Below are 25,084 nucleotides of genomic sequence, written 5' to 3' on the forward strand. Positions count from 1 at the left end.
TCTTATTCCAAGTCACTCCAGCTGAGCAACTTGTTGATCTTTATCAATAAAGGTACCTGCCTGCAGTGCTGGGGCTGCTCTGAGTCATGGGCTGACAAGCACCAAGCCCGGGTGGCTCTCCTGGAGGAAAGGAGGTGACTCTGGGTGGGCACATGGCAAAATCCCAAATCCCACCAGCTGGGGGGAAAGAGGGGCTGGCCAGGCCTCAGCTCCGTGTGCTCTTGGGCAAGGTGTGCCTTTCTCTGGCCCCTCAAGATGTCCTTCCCCTTCCATCAGGGTGCCAAGGGAATTAAAACATGGCAACAGTACCATTCCAGGTGTAAAAAGCTGATGAATGTCTTTCCCCAAAAATAGTTCTTTTATTTGAGCTTTGTTTCAGAGGAACAGTGCTCCTCTCTGTGTTCCTAAAACAGGCAGCTGGGTGCTGTGTGCCAGCAGGGCGTGGTGTGCCCTGGGGCTGGGGACACTGGGACAGCCCCCACTGGAGCCAGCCTGCTCCGTGGTGCACTTGGAGCACAACTGCCCTTCCTGCCCTGGCTGTGCTGGCTCTGTCACTGCCTCTGTGCGAGGCCTGGGCCTCTGCTCTCTGTGCACAGCAGCGCACAAGAAAGGAAAGAATTGTTGCAAAAGCCAAAAACTGCAAAAACCAAAGGAACTGCGTCACTTCCCGGCACCTGCAGCTGGCAGGGCCCTTCCTGCCCGTGGCTCTTGGGGGTGAGAGCCACCCTGCCATGCTCCACAGCTCCCTCCTGCCTGTGGCTTGGGTGGGGGTTTTGTGCAATCCAGGCATTGCCTCGCTTTTGGGGAGCTTCCATCCAGCAGGTCAGGCATACTGGGCTGGGGCAAGTGACAGTGCTGGCAGGCTGAGGTCACCAGTGGCCCTTGATTCGTGTGTTCCTCCACATGTGCCACAAAGTCCAGGACGATAAACCACAGGCTCACCCTGGCTCTGGGGCAAAGGTCTGCTTCCTTTGTGGCTCCAGGATGGGGAGAGCAGCCCCCTGTGCCACCTGTGCTGGGACAGGGAGTGGGGGGACACACACAGGGGTGGCTCTCAGCTCCCCATTTCCTTGGCCCTTGTTCTTACCTGCTCCCAGCTGAGTCACACACAGCCCTCCCCCAGCTTTCATCAGGGCCCCAAAAGCCGCAGTGCTGAGGGAGGGACAGGATGTCCCAGGCCTGTGGAGTCTCAGGGGTGCAGTACAGGGGTTGGTCACACACTGGCCATCCCCAGGAACAAAATGGAAGCAGCTCTGCCCCTCATCCTCCTTCCTGGCCTTGGCTCTCTGTAGGCACTGGAGGGACTGAGGGGCCTTTTTCCTCCCTCTCTCAAAGCCTGCTGATGTCAGCACTGGGCTCAGCAGCTTTATTGTGGGGAGACAGCACCAAGCTGTCACGTGGCCTCTGCCATTTCCTAAGAAACCAGCTTGAAAATGAAAAAGAAAGGAAAAAAAAGAATAATAAAAAAACAATTAAAAAAAAAAAAAGAAAAAAATAAAAAGAAAAGCAACAAGAAGGGAGAGCAGAGGACTAGAGAGCCTGACAGTAACCAAGGGCCACCACCACCACACAGCACACACAGGGACAAATTACAGGGGAGCACTCAGGTTTAAAGCAAGTAGGAGGAATGGTCCTGTCCCCACCATGCCCCTAGTGCCATGGCAAAAGTGTCAATCCCTCTTCCAATCCCACACAGGGAGGCCAGCCCTGGACCAGCAGTGGGAAACAGTGGGAATGAAGTTTCTCTCCTTTGCTTGTAGTGAATAAAAACCAGGGGATGGCTTCTGTGACACAGCTCCTGGCCAAAGTCCTTCTTCAGGGACCCCCAAAGCCCTACCTGGCTTGCAAACTTAAAAAAACCCAACACAAACAAACCTCCAAGAAAAATAAAGCAAGGACAAGCTCTCTCCACTACGTCATTTTAATTGCATCGACACCCAGAAATAAACGTGCCAAGAGCCACCCAGCCAAGAGGCATCCTTCCATGGTGGGTCTTTCTTTCACACTCCTTTCACTCAAAAAAAAAAAAAAAGAAAAAAAGAAAATAAAAGAAAAAAAAGGAAAAAAAATATATAATTATAATTGCACTGGTTGATGTACAAGCACAGTCTCTTTCCTTTTCACACACTGGTGGGTTCTGCTGGAACAGGAGGGTGAAGCCCCAGCGTGGCCACAGCAGCTCCCCAGGAAATGAAGAGTTGTACAAAACAGTATGAAGATTTTCTTACAAACTGCAGTGTTTACTGGTTGGTTTTTTGGATTTTTTTTTTGTATGTTTTCTTGTAAGTTTCAAAACTAGGTTTTGGGTCACTAATGGCCTGTATCTTTTATCTACAGTAAATTTAGCATAAATTTTTATTTTTAGGAATGTGTAAGGCATTTTGGTAAGTTAACTGTAAGGTCCAGGGTGAAGACTCATCAAACTGAAGTCCCTTCCTTTGAACTGTCCTCTTGCCCCTGGAGAACAAAAAAAGAAGTGGGTTACTCAGCTGGCCTCACCCTTATTCTCATGGCAGCTAAAGGCCCAAAGCATTTCACAGATGGGCCAGGTCCTTGACCAGCATCTCGTGTGGTCTCAGCCTTTCCCAAAAGCCACCCAAAAATGGTTTCTGGCAGCAAGGACCACCTTGCCTCCACTCTTAAACCCCTGCCTGCTGCACACTGCCCCAGCACCAAGGGGAGGGACATGGCCACCACCAGTACCATTTCATGAAGCTGTTCTTTCAACTTCTTCACCATTTCTCTCTCTTTGGCCAGTTGGTCCTGGGAAACCTTCAGTAGCTCCTGTAGCTTGGTTGCTGCCTGGCCCAGGTCCTTTGTTAATTTTTTCTCTTTTTCAAGTCTTTCCTACATGGCAGTCAAAAGAAGGCACCTGCCTGAGCCTCCCTTTGCCACCTGGTGACCTTCCCCATTTCAAAACACCTCAGGTCTGCATCAAGCTGTCTCAGTGACCACAGGCCAGGGGAACACCCAGTTCCCACTCAACAGGGAGAACAGGCACCCCCAGAGCTCTCTCTGGCTCCCTGGAGATGCCGTGGGCCAGGACTGGATGGTTTCCCAGCGTGTGGAAAGCCCAGCCTGTGACTGTTTGCTCAGAGCACCACACTGATCTCAGCCTGCAGGGATGCAGTGGCCCTGCTGTCCTTCTGCCACACTGGAGCTCTCAGCCCTCTCCTGCAGGGTGACCATGGGATGGGCCTCGCTCCCCAGTCCTCAGAAATGATCAATCATGCCCATAGTCCTGCTCACATGTGACTTTTGCTGTGGTGGCAAAGCCAACTCACCTTGAGATGCTGGGCCTCCTCCTTGTCTGAAGCTGCTGCATGTTCAGCCAGTCTCAGCTTTTCCAGCTCTGCTTGCAAGCTGCGTGCCAGGCTCTGGGCCTGCAAAGGGACACACTCAGTGAGCACACAGAAGCCAACAGTGCCAGCATCTCCCACACACCCAGCTCCAGCCACCCCGAGTGCCTGTGCGTGTGTCCTGCTGAGGAGCTGGGTGCTGCAGACACACAGAGCATTGCTTCCAGCGGGGAGATGGCATTTCTCACTTGGAGCAGCAGGAAACCCAGCTCAAGCCCGTAACCCTCCAAGGAAAAAGCTGGCACAAGACATGGGGGGGTTGGGAGAGCTGAATTTGAGGGGCCAGTGATGCCACATGGCTTTAGCACAGCTGCTGTAAGAAGTCCTTCAGATGTGGGAGGGAACGTCTCACAGGGATGTCTGAGGTGTGGACAGTGATGGGGAAAAGCCTTCAGATTAATCCTTCAAATTAATTCTTGGGCTTCATTAGCAGCCAAGATTGCAGGAAGGCTTTGCACACCCTGGTATCCTCTCACCCACACCCACCTCCTCCAGCTCCCGTGCCAGCTTTTGCCGCAGCATTTGCTCCTTCTCTGCCAGCGTTTCGTTCTGCTCCAGCTGGGTTTTCAACTGTGTTGAGAAGAGGGGAAAACACCCAGAAATAGCATTTAAAAAAGATTCAAGAAATGAGCTAGCAGGGACAAGAGAGCTGGGCTGGACAGAAGAAATAAAACCAGAAGCTTTCCCCACAGCTCCAAAGGGCAATAGGTACAAGCATCCCCCCTCTCTGCAGGGAGCTTGCTGATGGCAAGCCTGGGGCCTGGCTTAGCACTGCTCAGTTTTGCTTGCTCCTCAGGCAGCACCAGCTGGGATGTGGGATGAGAGGCATCCCATAGAGAAAATGTGCCTGGCAGACCCCCATGCCTGGGAGAAGGCTCCACAGTTAACAGGATTAAAGGAGAAAGAGCCCTGCCACTGGTGAGAGGTGTCAGCCATGAAGGGAACAAGCTGCTGCTGATGCCCTCAGCCCAGCTGCAGCAGGATTTATGGAGCTTCTGTAACCCTAATCCTCCCTGGCAGGGAAGGGATCCTGGCACAGCACTGTCAGGGGGGTGTCCCCTTCCTCTGAGGAGACTCTGAGCCCCACGGGGCACTGTCACCATCCCCCAAAGCTTGCCAGAGGGCTGCCAAAGGGAACAGCCTGCTGAAAACCAACAGCTATGGGAAAGGACACATGGTCAATGCATTCCCAGCATCCAGGATTCCAACAGGGGGGTGCTGGGCTGGCTGCCCCCCAGCACAGGATGGGACACAACACAGCTGAGAGAGCCCTGAGCAGAGCTGTGTGCAGCTCTCCATGCGGTGAGAGACGGTGACACAGGACATGGGACATGGGTTAGGGTCAGAGCCTGCCCAGGAGTGGCCTCAGCACCCTAACCTCGAGGGGTACAGCCTCACTTGGCTCACATGGTGACCCCACTACTCCTCCCTCCTGTACTCAGCTGCTGCCTGACCTGAGGGATGAGCAGCAAGCCTGGCTCAGTGACACATCCCTGTGCCACAGCCTTCCCACGAGCCTACAGATAAAGCCTGCCAGATTTTTGGCTTGCACACCAGCTGGAATGCTTGAGAAACCACCTCAGTTTCTGCCAGAGCAGGACAGTGGTATCTGAGCTGGGCAGCTGCAGGCTCAACAGCTCCCAGGGGTGCAGAGCAAATGGTTCTACCTGGATGGATGGATGGATGGATGGATACCCAAACCCCTGCCCCAGGGTGGTGTTGTGGTGACAAGTGTCCAGTGGTGGGGCAGCTGGGTTTTTCTGCTGCACACCAGCTTGAGCAAGCCTTGCTGCCCTCCCTTCCCACCCCATCACAGGAGGAAAGACAAGCAAATGAAAATCTCCTCCTGGGTCCCAGCAAGCCCCTCTGAACGTGTGGTCCCCAGCAGCACCGGGTGTGCCCATCAGAGGCTGTGATTTCCTGCCCTCCCTCAGCCCACAGGAAGGGTGCTGGCCCCAGAGCTGCTTTGCAGGCCAGCCCCAAGGACCTAGCAGGGCATTCCCAAGGTGCCTCCTTACCAGGGCCAGCTCCTTGCTCTGCTTCTGTGTTTCAGTCTTTGCTGCCTCCAGCTGCTCCTGGGACTCTGACAAGAGCAGCCTCAACTGCCAAAGAAAGGAAAAGAACCCAACTCCTTTTGTGCACTTGGTTTAGGAACTCTTTGGCCCAAGGAAGCTTTTTTATGATGCAACATCTTCCCAAAGAGGTCATGGTGTCATCACATGCTGACGTGCCTGCTCAAGCAAATACAGCCATGGGACAGGTCTGTCTCACCTGAGCCACAGAAACCACACAGGCCACCCAGGAGCAGCAGACAGCACCTCCATCTGTCCTGTGTCCCTGACCCATCACCTTGCCCATGATTCTTGGCTTTAGGAATCTACAACCCAGACTGGACCAACCACCTCCATCTGTTTTCCTCTTTCTTTGCAAAGCTGAAGATCCCTGGGGTACCTCCCAGATGCCCAGGGCACTCCTCAAATCCTCAAAACATACATGGATGGGGAGTCAGGGTCAGAAAAAGCCGAAGAAGGCAGCAGCCTCCACACTTACAGCTTCAACTTCTTTTGTGTAGTTCTGGCGCTCGGAGCTGGCTGTCTCCAAGTGATTTTCCAGTTGTGCTTCCAGAAGAGAGGTGTATTCCTTTAGCTGGAAAGAGAGGAAAGCAGGAGGGGGTTGATTGTGTGAGGTCCAACACATCCCAAACATCCTGTGGCTAAAGGCAAGTCAGGAGATGGGGCCTGAATCAACCCGTGCAGAGACCTCCCCTCCCCAAAAATCCTCACCTGATCTGTGCTCTGCAGATCTGCTTTCAATTTCTCCACCACACCTTCCAGGGATTTCAGCTGCAGGTGTGACTGAAGCAGAAAGGATCAGAGAAGGACACTGAGCACCTTTGGTTCAATCAAAAACTGGCTGCTATGTGATTCCCACCTTTCCCACTTCATCCTGTACCCATCCAAGGGGAGCTCCATGGAAGAGCTCTCCTTCCCAGGGAGGACAAGTCTAACACACACAGGCCATAAATGGTGGAGAAAGGCAACAGCTGTTGCCTGCAGCACTTCAGGTGGCTGCAGTCAGGTTTCAACACTCGAGAAACCATCATGAGACTCAGCACAAGCTTCCTGCTGAAAGCACTTTTTGGTCTGGAAGCAGCAATTTTCCAATGAGGTGGCATGGACTTGGTTATTAAGAGAGGCCAAGCTGCCAGAAAAAGCACTTAAACCCAGGCTGGTTTTTGAAGAGGACTCTGCAGAAATGTTTGGAAAGGAGGAATTCCTTTCCTCTCCACCGGGAGGCAGGATTGCTCTGGGAGCTGCCCTAGGCACCAGACGTTCTTCCCATCAGGAACAGCACCAGCAGCCACGTCACCCTGTGCAATCCCACAGCAGCCCTCAGCAATGCTGGCACTGCAGGAGCCAGCAGTGGGCTGAGAAATCAAACATCTCTTGTACAACAGCCTCCCCCAGCTCCCTGCAGTCCCAGTTCACTCCAAAACCCCATGTGATGGATGGGGAGCAGCCAGACCACGGAAAACAGCTCAGTCTCAGTTCTGCATTCAGGAGGGAAGATTCTACATGAGGTGGGCTTTTTGTCAGCTGGCTTGGTGGCAGGAGGAGTAGATTTGGGGAGAAAAGGAAGGTCCTGTGTCTCAGTGTTCACAGCTGACAGAACACTGAGGGCTACCAACCAATTTACAGCCAACAGAGCCCCTTCTCCTGGAAGTCCTGCTCCAGGAGCACCAAACCCAGCTGTGTCAGCAACACACACCTTTTGGAGCTCCTCTTCAGAGGCTGTGAGCTTTGCCTTCCACACCTGCTCCTCCTCCTCCACGCTCTTCTGCAGGTTTCGCAGCATCCCCTCCTGTGGGCAGAGCCTCAGCTGAGCCCAAAGCTCCTGCAGCCCCAGCAGGCTGAGCAGCCTAAGGGCTGGAAGCCTCAAAAGCCTCTCCAAGGATTTGGGCCAAACAACAGGGGACAGAATTAGAATCAGGTGGGGCTGGGGGCTCCTAATCCCTATTCTGGCTCAAGCAGCTCATCAGAGCCCTTGCTGTGTCTCATTCCATCACAACCAGCAAGGCTTCCAACACAATCAGGCTGAAGAAGAGCTCTAGAAATTCACCTTTATCCTGTTCCTCTGTCTCACTGACAAATACTCCACCACACAGCAGCTCCCCCAACACACCAAGGGATGCCCACCCTGAGCTCATGGCCAGCCTGGGCTGACAGGAGACCTCTCCAGAGGGGTTTCCAGTGGGAAGCCAACACAGTGCAAAGGGCAGGAACTTACAGTCTCTGCGAGGATCGTTCTGTACTGCTCACACTCTGCCTGTAAAGTGCTTTGCGCTTCCTCTGCTTCTTTTAATTTAAGAGCTGAATCCTAAAAGGAGAGGGAAAGGAAGGAGAGAGAGATGAAAAGAAGAAACATGTGACCCTCCAGCACACCCTCACCCCTCCACTTTCCAGCCATCACTTACTGGTGGCTCTGTTGTGATCATCTGCTGCTTTAGCACACCCACGGTCTTCTCCTTAAACTCCTGTAGCCACGTGTCATAGTCCTGAGTTTGGGAAAAAAGAGAACAAGAGAGAAGGAGGATGCTTAGACCTCTCTCCTTGCCATGAGGAGAGGCTCTGGGGAGGGCTGGGGAAGGCTGTCCCACCTGCTGTGAGGACACAGTGACTCCTGGCAGGGCAGAGAGCAGCGTCTGCTTGGTCCGCGTCTGGAGCGCATCCAGCTGTTGGGCCAGCTCTTCCTGAAACAGGGACAAACTGCAATGGATGGAGCTCCTGGGCACCTGCTGGCCAGGCTGACAACACTGGCCCTGCTTTTCTGTGCCTACAGGGCTGGGGAAACCAGCCAACACAGAAAACTGCTGGTGCTGGGAACCACTAAAGCATCACTTCCAGTTCAACCATGTCCCTGGTTCCCCAACCATGACCAGTACCAGGGATGCACAAGAAAAATCTTGGGAGAAGCTTGCAGAAGAGTTGGACCAGCACTCTTCCTAAGCAGGCAGGCAACCCAGGGCAGGCCTCCCTGGTGGCTTGGGAAGCTGAATGCCTCCCTTCCAACACCAGGGCAATGCCAGGCTCACCTTTGCTTTGGTAGCAGCGAGCAGCTTTTCCTCACACGCCTTCTCCACCGTGGTCAGCGCTTCCACTGCCTTCCAGTTCTTTTCCCGAAGGTCCTGTGGAGACACCACCCACAGAGGGCAATGAGCCACACAAAGCTGCTTGCTGGCACTGCAGGGGATTTACTTCAAAGCCACTGCTTAGGAACTGGGTTTTGGTCAGGAGTCTGTCCATAAGCATTCCTTTCTCCCCAGTCTTTCCAGTGGCTCCACACACCCCATTGCTCTGGCAGTGCCCTGGATGGGACAGGAGCTCCAGAAGCAAGCTCAGGATGCCTGCAGGGGACACAGGCCAATGCAGGGATGCAAGGTGGCCTCCACAAAAGTGACACCACCTTGCAGTAGAGGGATAAGGAGCAGAGGAGCAGGAAGGTGTGAAGGAGCCTCCTCAGAGATTGCCTTGGCCCTACCAGGGTAGGATCTCTCTGGCTTAGCAGGTCCTAAACCTTCCAGGAGAGCAAGGGACAAACATGTCACCTCAGACAGCCCACCAGGGGTATTCCTGCTCTCTGGCAGATGAGGCAATGCCTCCAGGGCTCCAAGGGGCTGGAAGAGCCTCTGGCCACACTCTGGAGCCATCAGTAGGTGACCACGATGAGCTGTCATTCACTCACGTTGTTTTTCACCTTCTGTTGCTCCACTGCCTCCCGCAGCTGTGTGGCTTCCCTTTCCAAGGCTGAGAGCTGGTCTGTCTTCTCCTGGAGTCTGGAAGGGCAGGATGCAGGAGTGAGCCTGAGCAGTCACCCCCCTCAGGGGCAGCAAGCTCCCGAGATGGAGACACAGCCCTTCCTATCCTGGTCTGCTCTGGCATCTACACACAGCAGGAGGAAGAGGGAGCAGGACTGAAAACCACAGCCATGGCAATACTGGAGTGGGATCTGGTTTTCTACCCCCTTACCAGCAATAAAATGCAATCACTTAACATGCTGGCTGTACACACACGAAAAGAGGAAGAAGCAACCTGATGCAAAGGCCAGGAATCCTGGCTTGCACCACTGGGGCTGCTCCTATCTGTGGCTCATTAGGCTGAGAGAGCCCACAGCTCTGCATTTTGAAAGTATCATCCCACTGTCTTGAGTAACCCTAAATCAGGGCTGCCAACCAGAGAGCAGACAGCTGCAGGTTCCCTCCACACCCTCAGATCCCCCATGTGCCCTGAAGGGACCCTCAGCTTGAGCAAACCAAGGTCCTTGAGAAGAACTACACACATCTCCTGGGGTCTCAGGACAACTCAACAGCTGCCTTCTTTAGAGGGATGCTGGATGCTTGCTGGCAATGGGGGCATCTGAGAAATCCTCCCCTCATGCAGAGCCTTCTTGGAGGTGCCCAGCACATGGACAAGGAATAACAGGCAGGACTCATGACATGGGAAACTCCAGCTAAACGCCAGGAAACGTTTCTGTGCTAGGGAGTGGGGGAAGAGGTTATCAAACACTGGAACAGGAACCCAGAGTGGTGGTGAATCTCCATCCCTGGAGATACCTGGGAACATCTTTAAAAATCTTCCTCTGGTTGGCCCAGCCTTGAGCAGGGACTTGCACCAGAGACATCCCACACCCAGCACCAACACCAGCAGAACCTCCTGTTCTGTAGGAGTGGTCAGACTCCAGGTGCCTGCCAGCAATTCAGTCCTGCTTCAGAATGGACTGGCTGTTACATGGGGCCAGCACCAGAGCTAATTAATATTTTAATTGAAAATAAAGCCCCAAGCCTGCCTGGAAGGCAGGAAGCCCTCAGCCACAGGCTCAGTGCCCAAGGAAGCCTGGGACACATGGACAGCAAGCTGGAAGCACCACTACTAGATGTGCACCTGGACCCACCTGGACTGCAGCTGCTTCATTTCTGCTTCATTGGCTGCCTGGAAGAGAGAAAGCACTTTGATGACCTGCCCCAGGGATGTGACACAGGTCAGCCCTTTCTGTGGCATCCCAGAGAGGATGCCAGAGCAAAGACAACTCAGGGATTGTGTAAGCAGTGTCACCCACTCCCCTCCTCCCACCCCAATTAAACGAGCACACAACCTGCAGGTCTCTGTCTTTTTCTGCCTCCCGCATCTGGCCTGCCTCCAGCAGAGCTTCAATGGACTTGATCCTCTCCAGAAGCTTTGCATTCTCTGAGCTGGCATCCTGCAGCTTCCCTTTCACACTGTCCAACTCCAGCAGCTTACTTTTAACCTCTGCCTCGGAGCTCAGCAGCTTGGCCTGCAGCTCTGTTGGAGGGAAGGGTGACAAACACAGTAGGGCAGGTGCAAACAAACCTGGACACTCCCCACCCTGTTCTGCCCACACAGGATCTTAGTCAAAGAAGCCTTCCTTGGCCAAGGATGCTTTGGGGAGGCACAGAAAGGGCAGGCAGGGATGCAGGCCAGCACAGGAGAGGGATAGAACCACGGACCAGCCCATGTCTCGCTCACACCAACACCAGGCAGCCTAACTCATCCCTGGATCTATCTCCTGCCCCATGTGGTTCCTCCAAGCTCTCAAAGTCTCCAGTCTGCCCTACAGCCCTGCCCATGCTGATCCCAGTTCCTCACCAGCAATGCTCTGCTGCTGCCCTTTGGTCTTTTCTGCATCTGCCAAGAGGCTCTTGTAGCTGCTCTGGGTTTTGCGGAGCTCGTCGCTGACCTCATCCAGCCTCTTCTGCAGCATCACCTCTGCCTCCCGTTGGTAAGCCTGCAGGGCAGGAAGAGAAGGTTTCCTGGAGTCTGACAGACACCCCAGCCAGTTTGAAGCAAAGCTTCATGTGTCACATAATCTTATTTTTAAGCTGTGTTTTGGGGGATTAAAGTCATCTTCCCACCACGCTCCCCCTGCGCACGGAGCACCCCGCATTGTGTTCACATTTCATCCCGTGCCAGCCCTCACATTGGGAAGCAGACAATACCCAAATGTCTCAGTCCTGGGCCAATTCCATGGCCAACCTCTCCTCTGGAGAGCTCTGAAAAACCTTCCAGAGCCCCGGTTCAAACCGCCCCAGCCCAGCAGGGAGAGGTGTTGGCACGGGGCTTTGCAGAGCACAGACACCCAACCACACTTCCACAGGAGGAGGAACTGTCTGTGCCATTTGGGCCAGGGAATACTTTTTATTTTCCATCATGGAAAGCAGCAAGGAAGAGGCTGGCAAGGGCAGGAGTTTTGAGAGGGAAGGCAAAGGAAGAGAAGGATGAGTTGCAGCTTTACAGGTACAAGTGGCACCCTTGCAGAGGGAGAAAAATTGCTTTGCATGGAGGGGACAGGAAAAGGTAAACCAGCAGGCCTGTCTCTGTCCAAGGGATGCTTTCAGCACCACCAGGAAAGCAGAGCTGCTCTGGTTTTTGAGGATTTGACTCAGCTCAGAGCTCCATGTGTTACTGTGGAACACATTCTCCCCAGCACCTTAAGCCCATCCCTGATTTAAGAGTCAGCTAGTGTGATTTATTTAATCAGCATTAACGTGTGCAGTGAGCTGACATCCCTGGAGTTCTCCCAAAAGCATGCCTAGGAGCTCCTGCTTTGAGCAGAGAAGCAGCTCCTGCCTTCACACTAGCTGTGAGCTCACAGCACCCTCCTTGCTCCTCAGCTGCAAAAGCAGCAGGAGCCAAATGCAGCCCACCAAAATGAGAGCCACATCTTCAGGCACACAAAAAATTAAGAGCAAGGATATGGAAGTTCCCCTTCCTCTAGGAACTCCTCTACAAAACTATTTTGGCACGTGCAGATAAAGGTCTCTTCCACCACAGCCCCTTCTTGAAGAGGCCAGAGCAATTCAGAGACATCCCTCACCCTGTCTGCTACACAGGGATTAATGCTCCCAGCACACAGCTTAGCAACATCCCAGCAGGATCCCAGCAGGAGCACTGTCAACATCCCAAGGAGATGCTCTTCCCTGTGTGAGCACAGCCTGCCAGCAACACACCTCTGTATGCTCACAGGCTCTGCTTGGGAGGTGTCCTTTCAACACCCCTAAAAACCCCCAAACCCAGCCACTCCCTGCTGGCAACTAAAAAAGCCACAAGCTCCATCTCCTCTACCAGGGAGAGGGAGATGGTTTTAAGCCACAAGCTCAAAACCATCTGAGTTTGAGAGAGAGAGCACCTGCAGAAGAATGGCCTCAACCAGGGCATGCTGCTCCCTGGGCTCTGACAGTGATGTTACACCAGGGCCACAGGGAATGTGACAAGCTAATGAGGGGCAGAGCAACTGGGAAGCCTGCCAGGCAGCTTCCTTCCCAACCATGGACATTTCTGTCCTTCCCAGCCCTTCCCATGGCCAAGTGCATGGATCCATTCAGCCACCCAGCCCTGCAAGGGGAGAGGTTTTGCCAGGGCCTGCCTGACCTGCAGCTGCTCGATTTGCTTCTCCGAGGCCGTCGCTTTGATCTCCCAGCTCTTCCTCTGCTGCTCCTCTTGCTGCAGCACCTCTGACTTCTCAGACAGCTCTTTCATCAGCTTGCTGCACTCCTGCCTCAACTTGGCCAGCTCAGCATTTTGCCTGCAGCAACAGAAGCAGGGTTATTTCAGCCCACAGGCCAGCCAAGCCAAGCCTCCCTGGTGTTGGTTGGGGGAAACACATCCTCCCGTGGGCCTGATACAGGACTTGAAATGGTGAACTTTGTTTGCCTGTTTCTAGGACACTCCTGGTCCTTCAGGGAGGGGGTGGAAAGAGCCAACAAATCACTTTTTAAAAGCCCTGTTTCAGTCACAGGAGACATTCCTTTCTTATGAAGTAGAGGACACATGGATCTGTGTTCCCAGACACAAGAGGAAGCACTACAGCTGGAGTCCACTCTGTAATTATTTGCCTGCTGTTAATCACCAGTCATTTCAGACTGTCTATAAAAAGGAGTGTGAAATTCTTCTACCTAGCTCCTATTTGTCCTGTTCTCTGTAGCATCACTCCCATCAATGAGCTGGCAGCATTTCTTCTCAAATTTGAGAGTATGAGCTCCCCTATGGGGGAAAAACACCACAGTGCCTTCTGATGCCTTCTCCCACCTCCACTGCCTGTTGGATCTGGCATCAGCACAGGTGACCCCAAAGGAGAGAGGGATTCCCTGCCCTTTCACTTGGGAAGAACACCCTTGTTTCTCCTGGTGCACCCTCAAGAGCCATGTGGCAAAGCTCTTCCTCCCTCATTCCCTCCTCCACCTCCAGCTAGTTGGGGTGTCTGCAGGAGTACCTTTGGGAAAGGGGGTGGTCAAGCCAAGGTCTGCCAGAGGGCAGCCCCAGGCTCTGCCCCTCCTCCCAGCCTTACTTGCTTTCCATCTGGCTGGTGGCCTGGTTGAGGGCATCCCTGAGGATGGAGTTCTCCTGCTGCAGGCGAGCCAGCTGCGTGTTGGGGCCGTTCTCCAGCTGTTCCTGCAGAGTCCGGATCTAGAGGAGCCCAACAGGGGTTAATGCCACCACCAGCCCTTCTGCTGCCCCTGTCAAAGCCCAGGAGATGAGCAGGAGGGACTGGCAATGCAGGGGAGTGTGTGCTGATGCTGACAGCCCTCAGGGGTGCGACATCCCATGAAGATGCTCCAACGTGCCTCTTCTCCAAAGAGGCTTGGAGGGGCTTTAAGGGATTGGGGGGGTATTTAGGGAGTGTGGGGGGTACCAAGTGGCTCTTAGAGGGGTGTGGGGGGACCTGAAGGGGTTTGGGAAGGGATCTGAGGGAGTTTAAGGGGCGTTTAGGGGGGCCTTAAAGGGGTTTTGGGGGGAAATTCGGCACCATGGCCCAGAAGCACCGCAGGCTCCTGCCCCTTCCTGAGGCCCTCGCCCCCTCGCACAGCTCAGCCTTCTCCAGAATGTGACACAGGTGCCACCAGCAGCCACCTGGCAGAGGAAGGAGGCAAGTGTAGGGCTCATCTAGGGCTCACCTTGCCCTGGAGCTGCTGGGTCTCGCTGACATGGTCCTGGTAGCTGGCCTGCATCCGTGCCTGCACGGCCACGATCTCCCGCTCGCGGGCCAGCAGCTGCTCCTTCAGCCTGCCCTCCACGGCCCCCGCCTTGGCCCGCTCGGCTGCCAGCTCCTTCCAGGAAAGGAGGCTCCCAGTTAGTCCTCAGAGCACAGGTCTCCCCATTTGAAGAGGATGTGGCCTCCTAGCTCAGCACACTACAAAGTTTAGCCCTTTCGTTGCTGCCCCCACGCCCAGGTACATTTAGCACTTACATTTCCTCCTGCATTTTGTTTTGGGCTCTGTGGCCACTGGATGCCACTGTTGTTCCATGTTGGGCCAGCTAAGAGAAAGGAGTAAGACAGCCTGGAATTTTATTTTCCTCCCCCAGGATAAATAACATCACACAAATTTCGGGGCAAAGAAGAAAAATTAAGCAGATGGACTTGACAGCCACAAGTTCAGCGTGGCAGGGATCTGTTCTGCCTTCAACACCCAAAAAGAGGTGGGGGCAGGGGGCTGAGTCAGGGAAGGGCACTGTAAATAGGATCAGGTTCCTTACAAAGGCACCATCTCAGCTCAGGGGAGCTGAAATGAGGGAGGATTTGCTTTTCTCCCTGAAGGAGAAGAAAGCTGCAATCTCTCACAGAAAGGGTTTTCCACTGCTTCTCCCGTGGCTGCCAATGGGCACTACCCTGAGGTTCTTTGGGCTGACACCTCCCCAGACTGGAGCAGCGCCAACTGAGGAGGGCAGGGGAGAGATCTCCTCTGCTTTTTGGCAAGAAAACAGCCAACAGGTGAAGGGTCCAAAGAGCCCCATCAGAGGGCTGAGATGTGGGGAGCAGGAGGCACGTGGAGAGCCACCATGAGCAGAGGCCACAGCGGGAATGGCAGGAGGGGCACCCAGGGCTTACCTTGCTCAGCTCCCGCAGTTTGTTCCTGGCAGCAGCTGCATCCTCCTGCTCAGCTGAGAGCTGCTTCTCCTTCTCCTCCAGCTGCCGTTTCAGGACAGCTACAGGGTCACCCTTCTGCGTGGCCTGCCAGCATGGGGTGGCACATCAGTGGGGACCAACACCTTCAGAGACATCCCCTCCACCCCACACACACAGGGGACATCCTGCCCTCTGCTCCAGGGGAAAATTCAGCTCCCTTCTCCCAGACATCCTCAGGGCCTCAGCCTGCCTGAAAATAGGGTGCTTCCCGTGCCCCTGCACTTCCTGAGGCTCAGCAGAGCCCTACCGTGTGCCAGGTGTCCTGGATGATTCCTGCTTTTTCCGTCAGGATCTCGATGAGCTGCTGGGCCTCCCCCTCACTGAACACCATGCTGCTGACTGTGGACACCAGTGTCTTGTAGGGCAGGTACAGGGCCCCATCTGAATCTGCAGGAGCTGGGGAGGAAAGAGGAGAGATTGGGACTTCTAGCAAAAATATTGTAACATCTCAGCAGGCTTCAAGCCCACAGCTGCCATCTCGAACCATCATCCAACCCAGATTTCCAGAGTCACATTTGGTATCTCTGTGAGTGAGAACAGTAAGAAAAGCACTGGAGATGGCACCACACACATGCTCCTTGAGTCACCTCTGCCTGGCTCAACAACTGGTCCCAGCACCTGCCATCATCCCTACCAAACTGAGAGACTCTCACCAGGAGCTGGGAGTGCTTTGCCAGTGCCAGGGGGCTCAGACATGTCAGGCATCAGAAGCTGGACCACACCAAAATACAACCTTGCTGAAGGATGTCACTCCATGCATCCTTCACACTGGTGCCAGTGACAGCAAGGTCATCTCCCACCTTTCACCTGCCAAGCCTGTTCCAGCTCTTTGCTAAGGGAGCAACATGACTCCAACCCTTCCCCTGCTAACCTGGGAAAGCCAGGGAGCATCAGGGACCATGATGCTGTTGTAGGACCTTAGTGCACATGGTCACAATACACAGAGGCAGTGGTTTAGGGGTTCCTGCATGTATCTGTGGCCCTGTGGGCTCCTCTTCCTAGAAAACCACAGAAGGAAAGCAGTTTGGAGTCCAGTAGCTCCAGAGTCCCTGAAGTCATTAACATCAGAGTCTCTTGAATACAAAGCTTTGGATGCCCCAGACAGAAAGGTTCAAAGAAGAAGGAGGAGGAGGAGGTGCTGCAGGTATTGGAGCAGAGATTCTCCTCTAGAGAATGGACCCCATGCTGGACAAGGTTCCTCCCAAAGGACCATGGAAGGCCCCACACTGGAGCAGGGGAAAGGTGTGAGGAGGAAATAGGTGGCAGAGGGTGGCTGTAACAAACTGACCACGCTCCCCATCCTCCTGCACCACTCAGGGATGGGAGGTAGAGGAGTCAGGAGGGAAGGAGTGAAGTTGAGCCTGGCAATAAGAACAGGAGGTGGTGGGGAAGGCATTGTTTTCACTTTAAAAAAAATCTCTGTTTCTCATCTATTTTACTGAGGAATAAATTAGTTTTCCCCAGGTTGAGTCTGTCTGGCCAGTGACAGTAACTGAGTGATCCCTGGTAGATCCATCTGGAACAGCAGTGCCAAGCCCTGGCAGCAGCCGTGTCTGTGTCCCCAGCCACAGCCACTTCCCAGCAGTGCAGCCAGAGCAGCTCCACCCCCGTGTGCCACCAGGGCCCGAGGCTTGGCTCACACTTTACTCATGCTGGCAAGTGCAGGGCTGCAGGACAGCACATGGCATCCCCTGGCTCAGCCCTGCTGCGTGCAGGGACACACCACGTGGAGTTCCGCCCCTCTCCTGGTGGAGTCGCAGGAGAAAAACACCCCAAGCCACTCCTGTCAGGTTTGCCATCTGTTTCAGTGCTTAGGATGTGTCCTTGAGCACTCTGAACACCCATTTTTATCTGCCACAGAATAATTTGTTCCTTTGCATTTGATGAGGAGAGATCACAGCTGCTGAAAACACGTTGGTCAAACTGCAGTTGGCTTCATGGCACAAATCTACCCAGAACTTTCCTTTGCAAAATCCCACATCACTCTTCACTTTCAGGACATGCAGGACTGGCACTTCATACCCAAGGGAATCTAAGTTTGGAGCACCCAAAAACCTCCCAACTTAACAAATGCTAAAAGGTCACCTCCCAGCCACATTCCCTCAGCTGTTACAGCTTGGATTTAGGAATTTAGGGCTTGGATTTGTGCATTTTTCACATGGGTGCACACAACAAACCAATCATCTCCAGTTTCCCCAAGCCCACCACCCCTGCAATACCCTCCAGGAGCAGCTTCTCCAGTCATTCCAAACCCCATCACCGTGTGGAGATGGTCTTTAGTAAAATCCTTCCCTCAGAAGAGCAGATTCAAGGGGTTTAACCCATCTTTGAAACCCAGCAGCTGCAAATGCCCTGCTGAGTAGCAGGCCCTCTTCCAAAATGTGGGTGTGGAAACTGCCAGGCTGCACAGCAGGTTTGGATGTGCTGCAGAAGGGCAGCAAGAAGGGATGTCTTTTAGTTTGGTGGGTTGTTTGGCTTTTTGGTAAAGAAAGAAATAAATCTATGCACATCACATGAATTCTTTGAGAACACCTGAGAGGTTTCTGCCATGTGTCCACATGGGAACCCTTCCACAGGTCTGAAAGCACTCACATTTTTAGTGCCTGTAATTATCACTTAACCAAAAATAAATCCCAAACTGTTCTCACTGGTAAAATGAGAAGTCAGAATCCAGCAAGAAATCTGATTTTCCCCTCCCTACACCTTTTTTATACTCTGCAGATTTCAGGACCACCTGATCTTTTCCATCTCTAAGTCAATCAAGTAAGGCACGACTTACGATGGGTAAGTTTTCCCTTCCCTGTGAGAGACCCAAAGTCACTTCCCTCTAATTTCTCTACAATCAATCCCCTGCAGTCTGAAACTCCATCAATCCTCTCTGCTTGAAGAATCCTTCTTCACCTCCACCAAAGGAGGAGGAAATGCTAGCAGTGACCAAGTGTGGGAGGGAGAGCTCCTCTGTGCTTTTAACAGTCAGGGTTCTATGGGGAAAACACCTCATCCTGGCTTTCCAACCAGATGTGCAGCACCTTGGCAGCTGTCCTCCCTCTCCCAGGACAGGGACATGCAGCTCTCATTCACTCCCATCTGCAGAGCCCACAACACAGAGCCCAAAGGAACCTGTCACTCTCCAACACCCGTGTGCTGGAGCAGAGGGATACAGGCAGAGGAATTTGGCCTCACCTGGCTCGCTCTTCTTCTTGGATGCAGCCTTCTTCTTGGCAGGTCCATCATGCTTCTGGTCCTCCTGGGCTGGGGGAGCCTCGCTTTTCTTGACAGCGACAGAGCTGACGACAGGAGCACTTTGCTGGGTGCCAACCGGGGGCACTGCCACCACAGGCACCTCCTTGGGGGCCACCTCCCGCACGGGAGAACTTTTGGGGACGCTGACAGGGGGCGGAGCCAGCACCGGGCTAGGAGCAGGCTCCACCTTTGCCACCTTCTTCTCCTTCTTCCTCTTCTCCTTAGGTGATGGGACGGGTTTCTCCTTTTCCTGGGGGACAACAGCCACTGCTGCAATTGGAGTCTCGACTGCTACAGGCTCGGGCACCCCAGCAGGCTCAGGGAGCACCTCCTTGGGAGGGTCTGTCACTTCCTGAGTAAGCTGCTGCTCTGGGATCTTTCCATTCGGTTTCTCCTCCTTTTTCTTCGCTTTTCCCTTTTTCTCAACTGGTTTCTCTTTCTTCTTTTTCTCTAATTTCTGCTGCTGGCTCTTCTCAAGCTCCTTGCGTTGCTTGGCCAAGGCTTCCTCGTAAGATGTCTCCTTCATGGAGAAGGTGGACACCAGGAAGATCCCGATGGCTGAGATCACCATGAAGCCTCCAAAGACCATAACACCCAGCGTCTGAGGGTCGTACACATCCATCCTGCCTCGCTCCTCTGTGCCTGCAAGACACCAGGACAACAGTTAGGGGCAGCAGGGGAGGAAAGAAATGCAATGGCTTTCCTGAGAAGGATCCTCACACTGGCATCTGTGCCTTCCACTGGGAAGAGGAGCGCTCCAGGTTCACATGGCTCAGCCTGACCTGCCTGCACACCCCTGAATTTGTGCTCCTCTGCTACACTGCCCATGCACAGGGGTCCAGTTGTACATCAGTGACTAAATTTCATCTCCAGAAGAACCAAAGAGAAGGAAATAAAACCAGGGATTGAGTCAGAGACAGCCACGAGCCTCATTCTATGTCCAGTGGGGTGGTTTTGTACAACCCTAAGCCATACCTGCAGCACTAAGAGAGCCCACTTTCAGACTGCTGGGAGCAGGTTGGCCAAAATCTGGGCTTTCCCTGGAGCACCTGGCTTTTTCACTGCCCCCAGATACATATCCAGGTGTCATCTTTGGGACAAAATATCCCCCTGGGAGGAGAAAGCTTTGCAGCAGCCCTTCCCTCTTCCCTTCCCCTGCTGAGCAGCAGCAGAGACCACACTGCCTGCTCTGAGCTCTGGCCAGCAGGGTTCAGCCACACCTGGGGAAAGATGCTGCTATCTCCACTCCTCCTAATGGCTACTTGAACCTATCCTGGTTTCAAATCCAATTTTTGCTGGCCCATCCACGTGTTTCATCCACCAGGGCATCACTTCCATGTGGCTCTGAGGTGGCTCCCAGCCCCCCAGATGCTGCTGTCAGGCAGGTAATGTGGGAAGGGACATTTTCCAGCAGTTGCCATGGCTGTGGTTCCTCATCACTGTTACTCAAAACAGAACAAGCAAAATGCAGGAAGTCCTCAGCTACCAGGAGCTCTCATCCCCACAATTAACTGCTGACATTATCAAATTTCCTCTTTAAGGGGGTGTGGGTCAAGGAGGGAGGGAGGGAGGGAGGGAGGGGCTGGAAGGGGAGGAGGCAAAAATAAGACTAAAACTAAGGAGATCAGCATCTTTTCAAACCTCAGTGCTTGCAGGGAGACATCTCAGAGGCCCTTCCTTTCTAAGAGCTGGAGCAGCAAACTTGAATCTGCAGCTCAAAGCTGCTCGAGGTGGGGACGGCGCAGTGCAAACTCATCTCCAGCACCCAAGCAGGGGGTGCAGAGCTGGCAGGAGCTGCAATCTCCCACTGGAGACACCCAATCTGCCTGGGAAAGGATGTTCTAACCAGCTCTCCCTGCCCACCTCTCCAAGGTAAAGCAGCAGAGAGAGAAGCTGGCAGGCAGGAGGGCTCTCCATGCCAGCTGGAACCAGCCAGCCCTGTCAGGGCCAATTTTCTACCCCAGGGCACTGCTGGAGATCCCAGCTGATACTGCAGGCATCCCTCATTACTATTTCACATCTACCCTGGCCATTTGGCACTTGAATGGCCTCAGCCCGCTCTATCCCAGCACATCTGGTGCCAAGCCATTACCTCCTGACTAAGGAGCATTGCTTTGGGATGTCCCAACCAGGACAGACAGGTAATTCCCAACCACAGTGTGAAAAGGACTGGAATTCCTCTCCCTGACAGTAAATAAAAAGCAGGGCTGGAGAACACATACCCCCAGTCTTGGGTTGGGTTTAGGGCTATACCAAAGCACCCAGGAGCTGTTTTAGGGCCACAACAATGTGACCTACATTCCTCACCCAGCAACCCCCAACCTATTTGTAAAAATAAGCTCTTCCTGATCTCACAGCATCACAGTTTCAAATCTAGATAAAAATCCACTGCTCCACCTTGGGGCAAGGGCTTCCCCAAGTGCTGACAAACACACTCCAACCCCACCAGCTGGTACTGCCACCCTCCAAAGCAGCTTGATGGAGCCCACAGGGGATGGGAATGGGGCAAGAAATCCTACTCTCCACTAGGGAGGATGGATGAGAGGACAGGGGTGGTGAGGTGGGTGAGATGGCAGCGCTGGATGTGGCATCCTGGCACCAAAGCCCTGTGCCTGCCCATCCTTACCCCACAGGACTGTCCCCAAAGCCCTTCCAGAGCCCCATACCTTCTGTCCCTTGCAGAGAGCCTCACCCAGCTCCATGGTCTGCAGTAAAAGCTGCCTGTACCTTGCCTCCTGCTCTAAAGCCAGGCTGAGATAAGGATGTAAATGAGCACTAAAGTCCTTCCTATCGACACAAAAGCACCCCAGCAACCCCCTCCAGACCAAAAACAACACAGGAACAATGCAGCTGAGAGCACCGAGGAGCTGTGGACCTGCAAAAGAGCCCTGGCAGCTGCCAGAGCTCCTGAGGGCAGCCGAGATGCTCAGAAGGGCCATCCAAGCTCCCACTGCTCGAGCAGGGGAACCCCCCCATGCTGTTCCTGAGGACAGATGTGCCAGCAGAAGATCCACAGGAAGGAGAGAGAGGTGCCAGCCAGGAAATGATCCCTGCCAGCAGCAAACCTTGCTGCTGTCCCAGCGCTCCAGCCCCGCAGCCCCGAGGGAGGAGCGAGTTCTACCTGTAGGGTTCCTCCTGTGGTTGGGACTTGGCATGGCCAGCCCAGCAACTTGTTCAGGGAAGAGCCCATCTCTCCAAAGGGGCACAGACAGGCTTAAACCAAGCCAGGCTGGCCTTGGCATTTGGGGGATAAGGAAAAATCTTCCTGCTGGAACTTCCTGGTGCAGAGATGCCAGAAGCGTTTATGCCACGGTGTTAGCAGCCAGGAGAGAAGCTCTGCTTTGACATTCCCTGACCTTGCCACCTTTGCCCTTCCAAGGGCTGGAAGTTTGCTCCTGGATTTGCAGAGCAAGACACCATGCCCCTCACAAGCACAAGTTCCCCTCTGTGCTTCCCACCTGGACAAAGTCTTAGCCAGGACACGGCAAAATGAGGCACCAAAGGTAGTCTCACATGTTCAGCCTGACAGCCACGCTTTGGAGAGGCTCCAAGACTTCAGGATCCTCCCTCCTGTAGCTCCTGGTCCTTCACAGGGCATCACTCCTGTGATGGCATTGTTCCACCTGGCTGGGAGAGAGCTGTGTGCCCAAGAAGTGAGTGGACACCAGCAGTCATGGACTCCACGCTCAAAATATCAAGTTCACATCCAACACTGAGCACATTTACTTCCACGACTTTTCTGAAGTATCCTCCACTCCTCTCCCAGCCAGAACAGCAGAAATCATCTAATATCTCTATACACAAACTCCTTCCCCAAAACAGCTGGTCCAGGTAAAGCCTTTCGCCACATCAGAACAGGAATACAGTGAACAACTTCACTTGGTGTTCACTTGGCCTTCTCATGTAGAGGAGCTGGCTGAAATGCTGTGCTCTGACTCTTCCACTCCTGTGGCTTTTTCCTGTTATCCATCAAGCTTCCCAAAATCCCAGATAACAGCCCAAGAGACCTGACCTCCCTCACCCCCCTGCAGATGCAGCCACCTCTGTTTGACCTGAGCCAAAGTCCAACTCTGCCCTAAGGAAGCAGAACCAGAAAAGCACTCAGCCCTGCTGGTTTTTCAGCACTAAACAATTTCCAGGATGAACCAGCCCACAGACATGTGACACAACAGCACCAGGGCCGTGCTCAGTGTCTTGTGGTCACATTTGTCACTGACAGCTGTGTCAAAAACCAGGCTGGAACCGTGCCACCTGCTCAGCCTGTCCTCCCCTCTGTGACCATACATGAAATCCATGGGAATTCAGCATCTTTATGACCCAGCCCTCCACCCACCCTCATTTAAATCACCCAGGCCACACAACAGGTGGGCAGGAGCAATGGGAGAGTCAGGTTGTGCAGTAACTACAGAGATCTTATTTCTTCCCACAGCCAAAGGAAAACACACATTATCTCCTCCTGGTGTCGACAGGTGCTGCAGACAGGAAAAGATGCTCCTGGCCAGCAGGACACTGACCCCCTGCACCGTAAGGCTTCCACTTTGCCATGGTGTGAAGGTGGCATCTCAGTTTAGAGCAAGGCAGCAGGGGTGATGAGGGGCCAGAGAGAGAACTGGGTTCACACAGACAGGCTGTGCATAACCCACAGCAATGCCTGCCAGTGAAGCTCCTGCAGCATCCCTTCCTCTACATATCCTAGCAGCTAAAAAAAAAAAAGGAGGGAAAGGGCAAGGACGAGGGAACTGGGAGGCCAGTTCAGCAACAGCACTGCCAGCAGATAAAAAAACAATCACCAGATACCTCTCCTGGAGTTTTTCTCTCCACCCTGTTGCAATAGAGACAAAAATTAAAAACAAACGAGAAAAGCCTGCATGCCGTGAGCAGATCCTGCCCACCTTGCCAGCAGCCTCTGTTTAAGTACATTTTCTGTGTAAGTGACTGTGCACTTCCAGCCTCCCAGCAGCATGTGCTACTCCACACAGCAACTCCAGATCAGCCCATCATCAACAGTTACAGCTCGGCTTAATTGAACGTGTCTTAGTGCTCCATTAGCTCTGGCAGCAGCAGCCAGCTGGCTTGTACTTGCCAGCAGTGCTGCCAGCTCCCTTCCTCAGCCCAGGAGTGAGAAAACAGGCAGAAAATACATGGGTATATAGGAGAAGAGTGTAACAGCACCACAACACAGCTGCAGCTTGACTAAACTCTGCAGCGGCTATTAGGAATTCTCTCTCCCCTCCCTGGCCCGAAGAGGCATTTCACCGCCGCTCCTCATCAGCTCCTCTCTGGGGCTCACATCCCAGGCAGCCTCGACTCCTTGCAGCCCTTTCCCGCCGGTGCGGGGCTTCGACGAAGGTGAGAGCTGGCACTCCGGGCGCGGACGCTTCTCCATGCCCTCAGCCACGTGTGCAGCACACGCTCTTCCGCTGGAGCGCGTCCCCGGCGGGGCGAGGAGAGGAGAGGAGAGGAGCGGGGCAGCCCCGCGGGAAGGCTGCTCCTGTGCCGGCTGCAGGGAGCCCACGGCGGCCGAGGGTCTCCGCCTGGGGGGTCGATGCCTCTGTCTAATAAAAGCTCCGCGCTGCCGGGGGTCTCCGGGTGCCAGCAGAGTTTCGTCGGGGGGGCTTAGTTAAGGAAAGAAAAGGGACAAGGGACAGCGGCCCGAGCGCCGGGACCTTCCTTCAGCGAGTTAATCAGATTAGCAATTGTCATCCGGCCGGCGCTGGAGCCGGGGGCAGCGCGGGGCCCGGACCTCGCCCTGCCCGCACACGCCGCCATTCCGCGCTCAGGGCCATTCATCCGCCCGGCCCCGCCGCACGGACCGGACCCCGCGCCGGGACCGCCGCCGCCGCTGCCCGCCCCACACGGCTCCGCGCCGGGGCTGCCGCCGCTGCCCGCGCCACACGGCTCCGCGCCGGGGCTGCCGCGCCTCGGAGCTCCCGCCCCGCTCCGAGCGCCGGGGCCGGGGGGTCCCGCAGGCAGCGCGGGGGGATCGCGGAAGCGCTGGCCGGGGAAGGGGCCGGGGGAAGGAAGGGCTGCCCTGCCGCTGCCCCTACCCACCCGTGCCGGGTCGCGGTCCCTGTTCTCCGCCGCGGCCGTGTGGAGTCGTGGCACTTTCCGCCGCTGTCTCGCCGGGCTCGGCCGCCGCGTCCCGCCCCGCCCCGTGGCGTCCCGCCCGCCGCTCCGCTCCGCGCCGCGGGGCCCACTCAGCGCGGGGCCGGGCCGGGCCGGGCGGGGCGGGGCGGCCGCGGGGCCCTCCCCTGGGGGAGAGACGCTGCCCCGCTGGCCCTCACGGTGCCTCTGCCGTCCCTCACGGTGCCTCCGCGGTCCCGCCGCTCCGCCTGGGCTGCGTTGGGGCCGGGGGAGCCCCGGGGAGCTTTGCCCCCGAGCTGAGCCGCCGGGGATCGTTGTGCGCCGGGCGTGGCTGCCCGCCGGCCTTGCCCCGGGTGTCGGCCTCATCCCTGGGGCACAGCGGGGAGAGCGTGGTGCGGGATCTGGGCTGCTCCCGGCCGGCG

General features: G+C 54.8%; 1 protein-coding gene across 5 annotated transcripts; it reads right to left on the minus strand.

Moving 5' to 3' along the window:
• Nucleotides 1-1,907: 1,907 nt before the first annotated feature.
• Nucleotides 1,908-24,796, minus strand: RRBP1 (ribosome binding protein 1). Of its 5 annotated transcripts, none has more exons than XM_071422579.1 (22): nucleotides 24,630-24,795; nucleotides 18,519-19,220; nucleotides 15,583-15,731; nucleotides 15,258-15,380; nucleotides 14,326-14,478; nucleotides 13,719-13,837; nucleotides 12,803-12,956; nucleotides 11,021-11,159; nucleotides 10,509-10,696; nucleotides 10,308-10,345; nucleotides 9,102-9,192; nucleotides 8,452-8,544; nucleotides 8,017-8,109; nucleotides 7,834-7,914; nucleotides 7,647-7,736; nucleotides 7,128-7,220; nucleotides 6,143-6,214; nucleotides 5,910-6,005; nucleotides 5,378-5,461; nucleotides 3,846-3,929; nucleotides 3,285-3,383; nucleotides 1,908-2,457 (listed from the first exon to the last, which is right to left on the minus strand). In XM_071422579.1, exons 2-22 carry the CDS (start codon nucleotides 19,198-19,200, stop codon nucleotides 2,419-2,421), a joined length of 2,760 nt encoding a protein of 919 aa, XP_071278680.1. In that variant the 5' UTR covers nucleotides 19,201-19,220; nucleotides 24,630-24,795; the 3' UTR covers nucleotides 1,908-2,418. The 5 variants fall into 5 exon arrangements, with proteins under 5 accessions (XP_071278680.1, XP_071278690.1, XP_071278660.1 ...); XM_071422559.1 differs by lacking the exon at nucleotides 1,908-2,457 and adding an exon at nucleotides 2,473-2,847 and having other exon boundaries at nucleotides 9,114-9,192; nucleotides 24,630-24,796; XM_071422549.1 differs by lacking the exon at nucleotides 1,908-2,457 and adding an exon at nucleotides 2,473-2,847 and having other exon boundaries at nucleotides 24,630-24,796.
• Between the last annotated feature and the right edge of the window lie 288 nt (nucleotides 24,797-25,084).

The sequence above is a fragment of the Agelaius tricolor genome, unplaced genomic scaffold, assembly GCF_023055355.1.
Source record: "Agelaius tricolor isolate 1412-34295 unplaced genomic scaffold, bAgeTri1.0.p SCAF_1, whole genome shotgun sequence".
Lineage (NCBI taxonomy): Eukaryota > Metazoa > Chordata > Aves > Passeriformes > Icteridae > Agelaius > Agelaius tricolor.

Excerpts from the sequence above, each read along its gene's own strand:
- RRBP1 (XM_071422549.1), bottom strand. The coding sequence starts at position 19,200 with ATGGATGTGTACGACCCTCAGACGCTGGGTGTTATGGTCTTTGGAGGC. Across the intron at positions 13,838-14,325 it reads CCCAGCAGCTCCAGGGCAAG|ATCCGGACTCTGCAGGAACA; the intron begins GTGAGCCCTAGA and ends GGGCTCCTCTAG. Across the intron at positions 3,930-5,377 it reads AGAGCAAGGAGCTGGCCCTG|TTGAAAACCCAGCTGGAGCA; the intron begins GTAAGGAGGCAC and ends TTCTCAACACAG.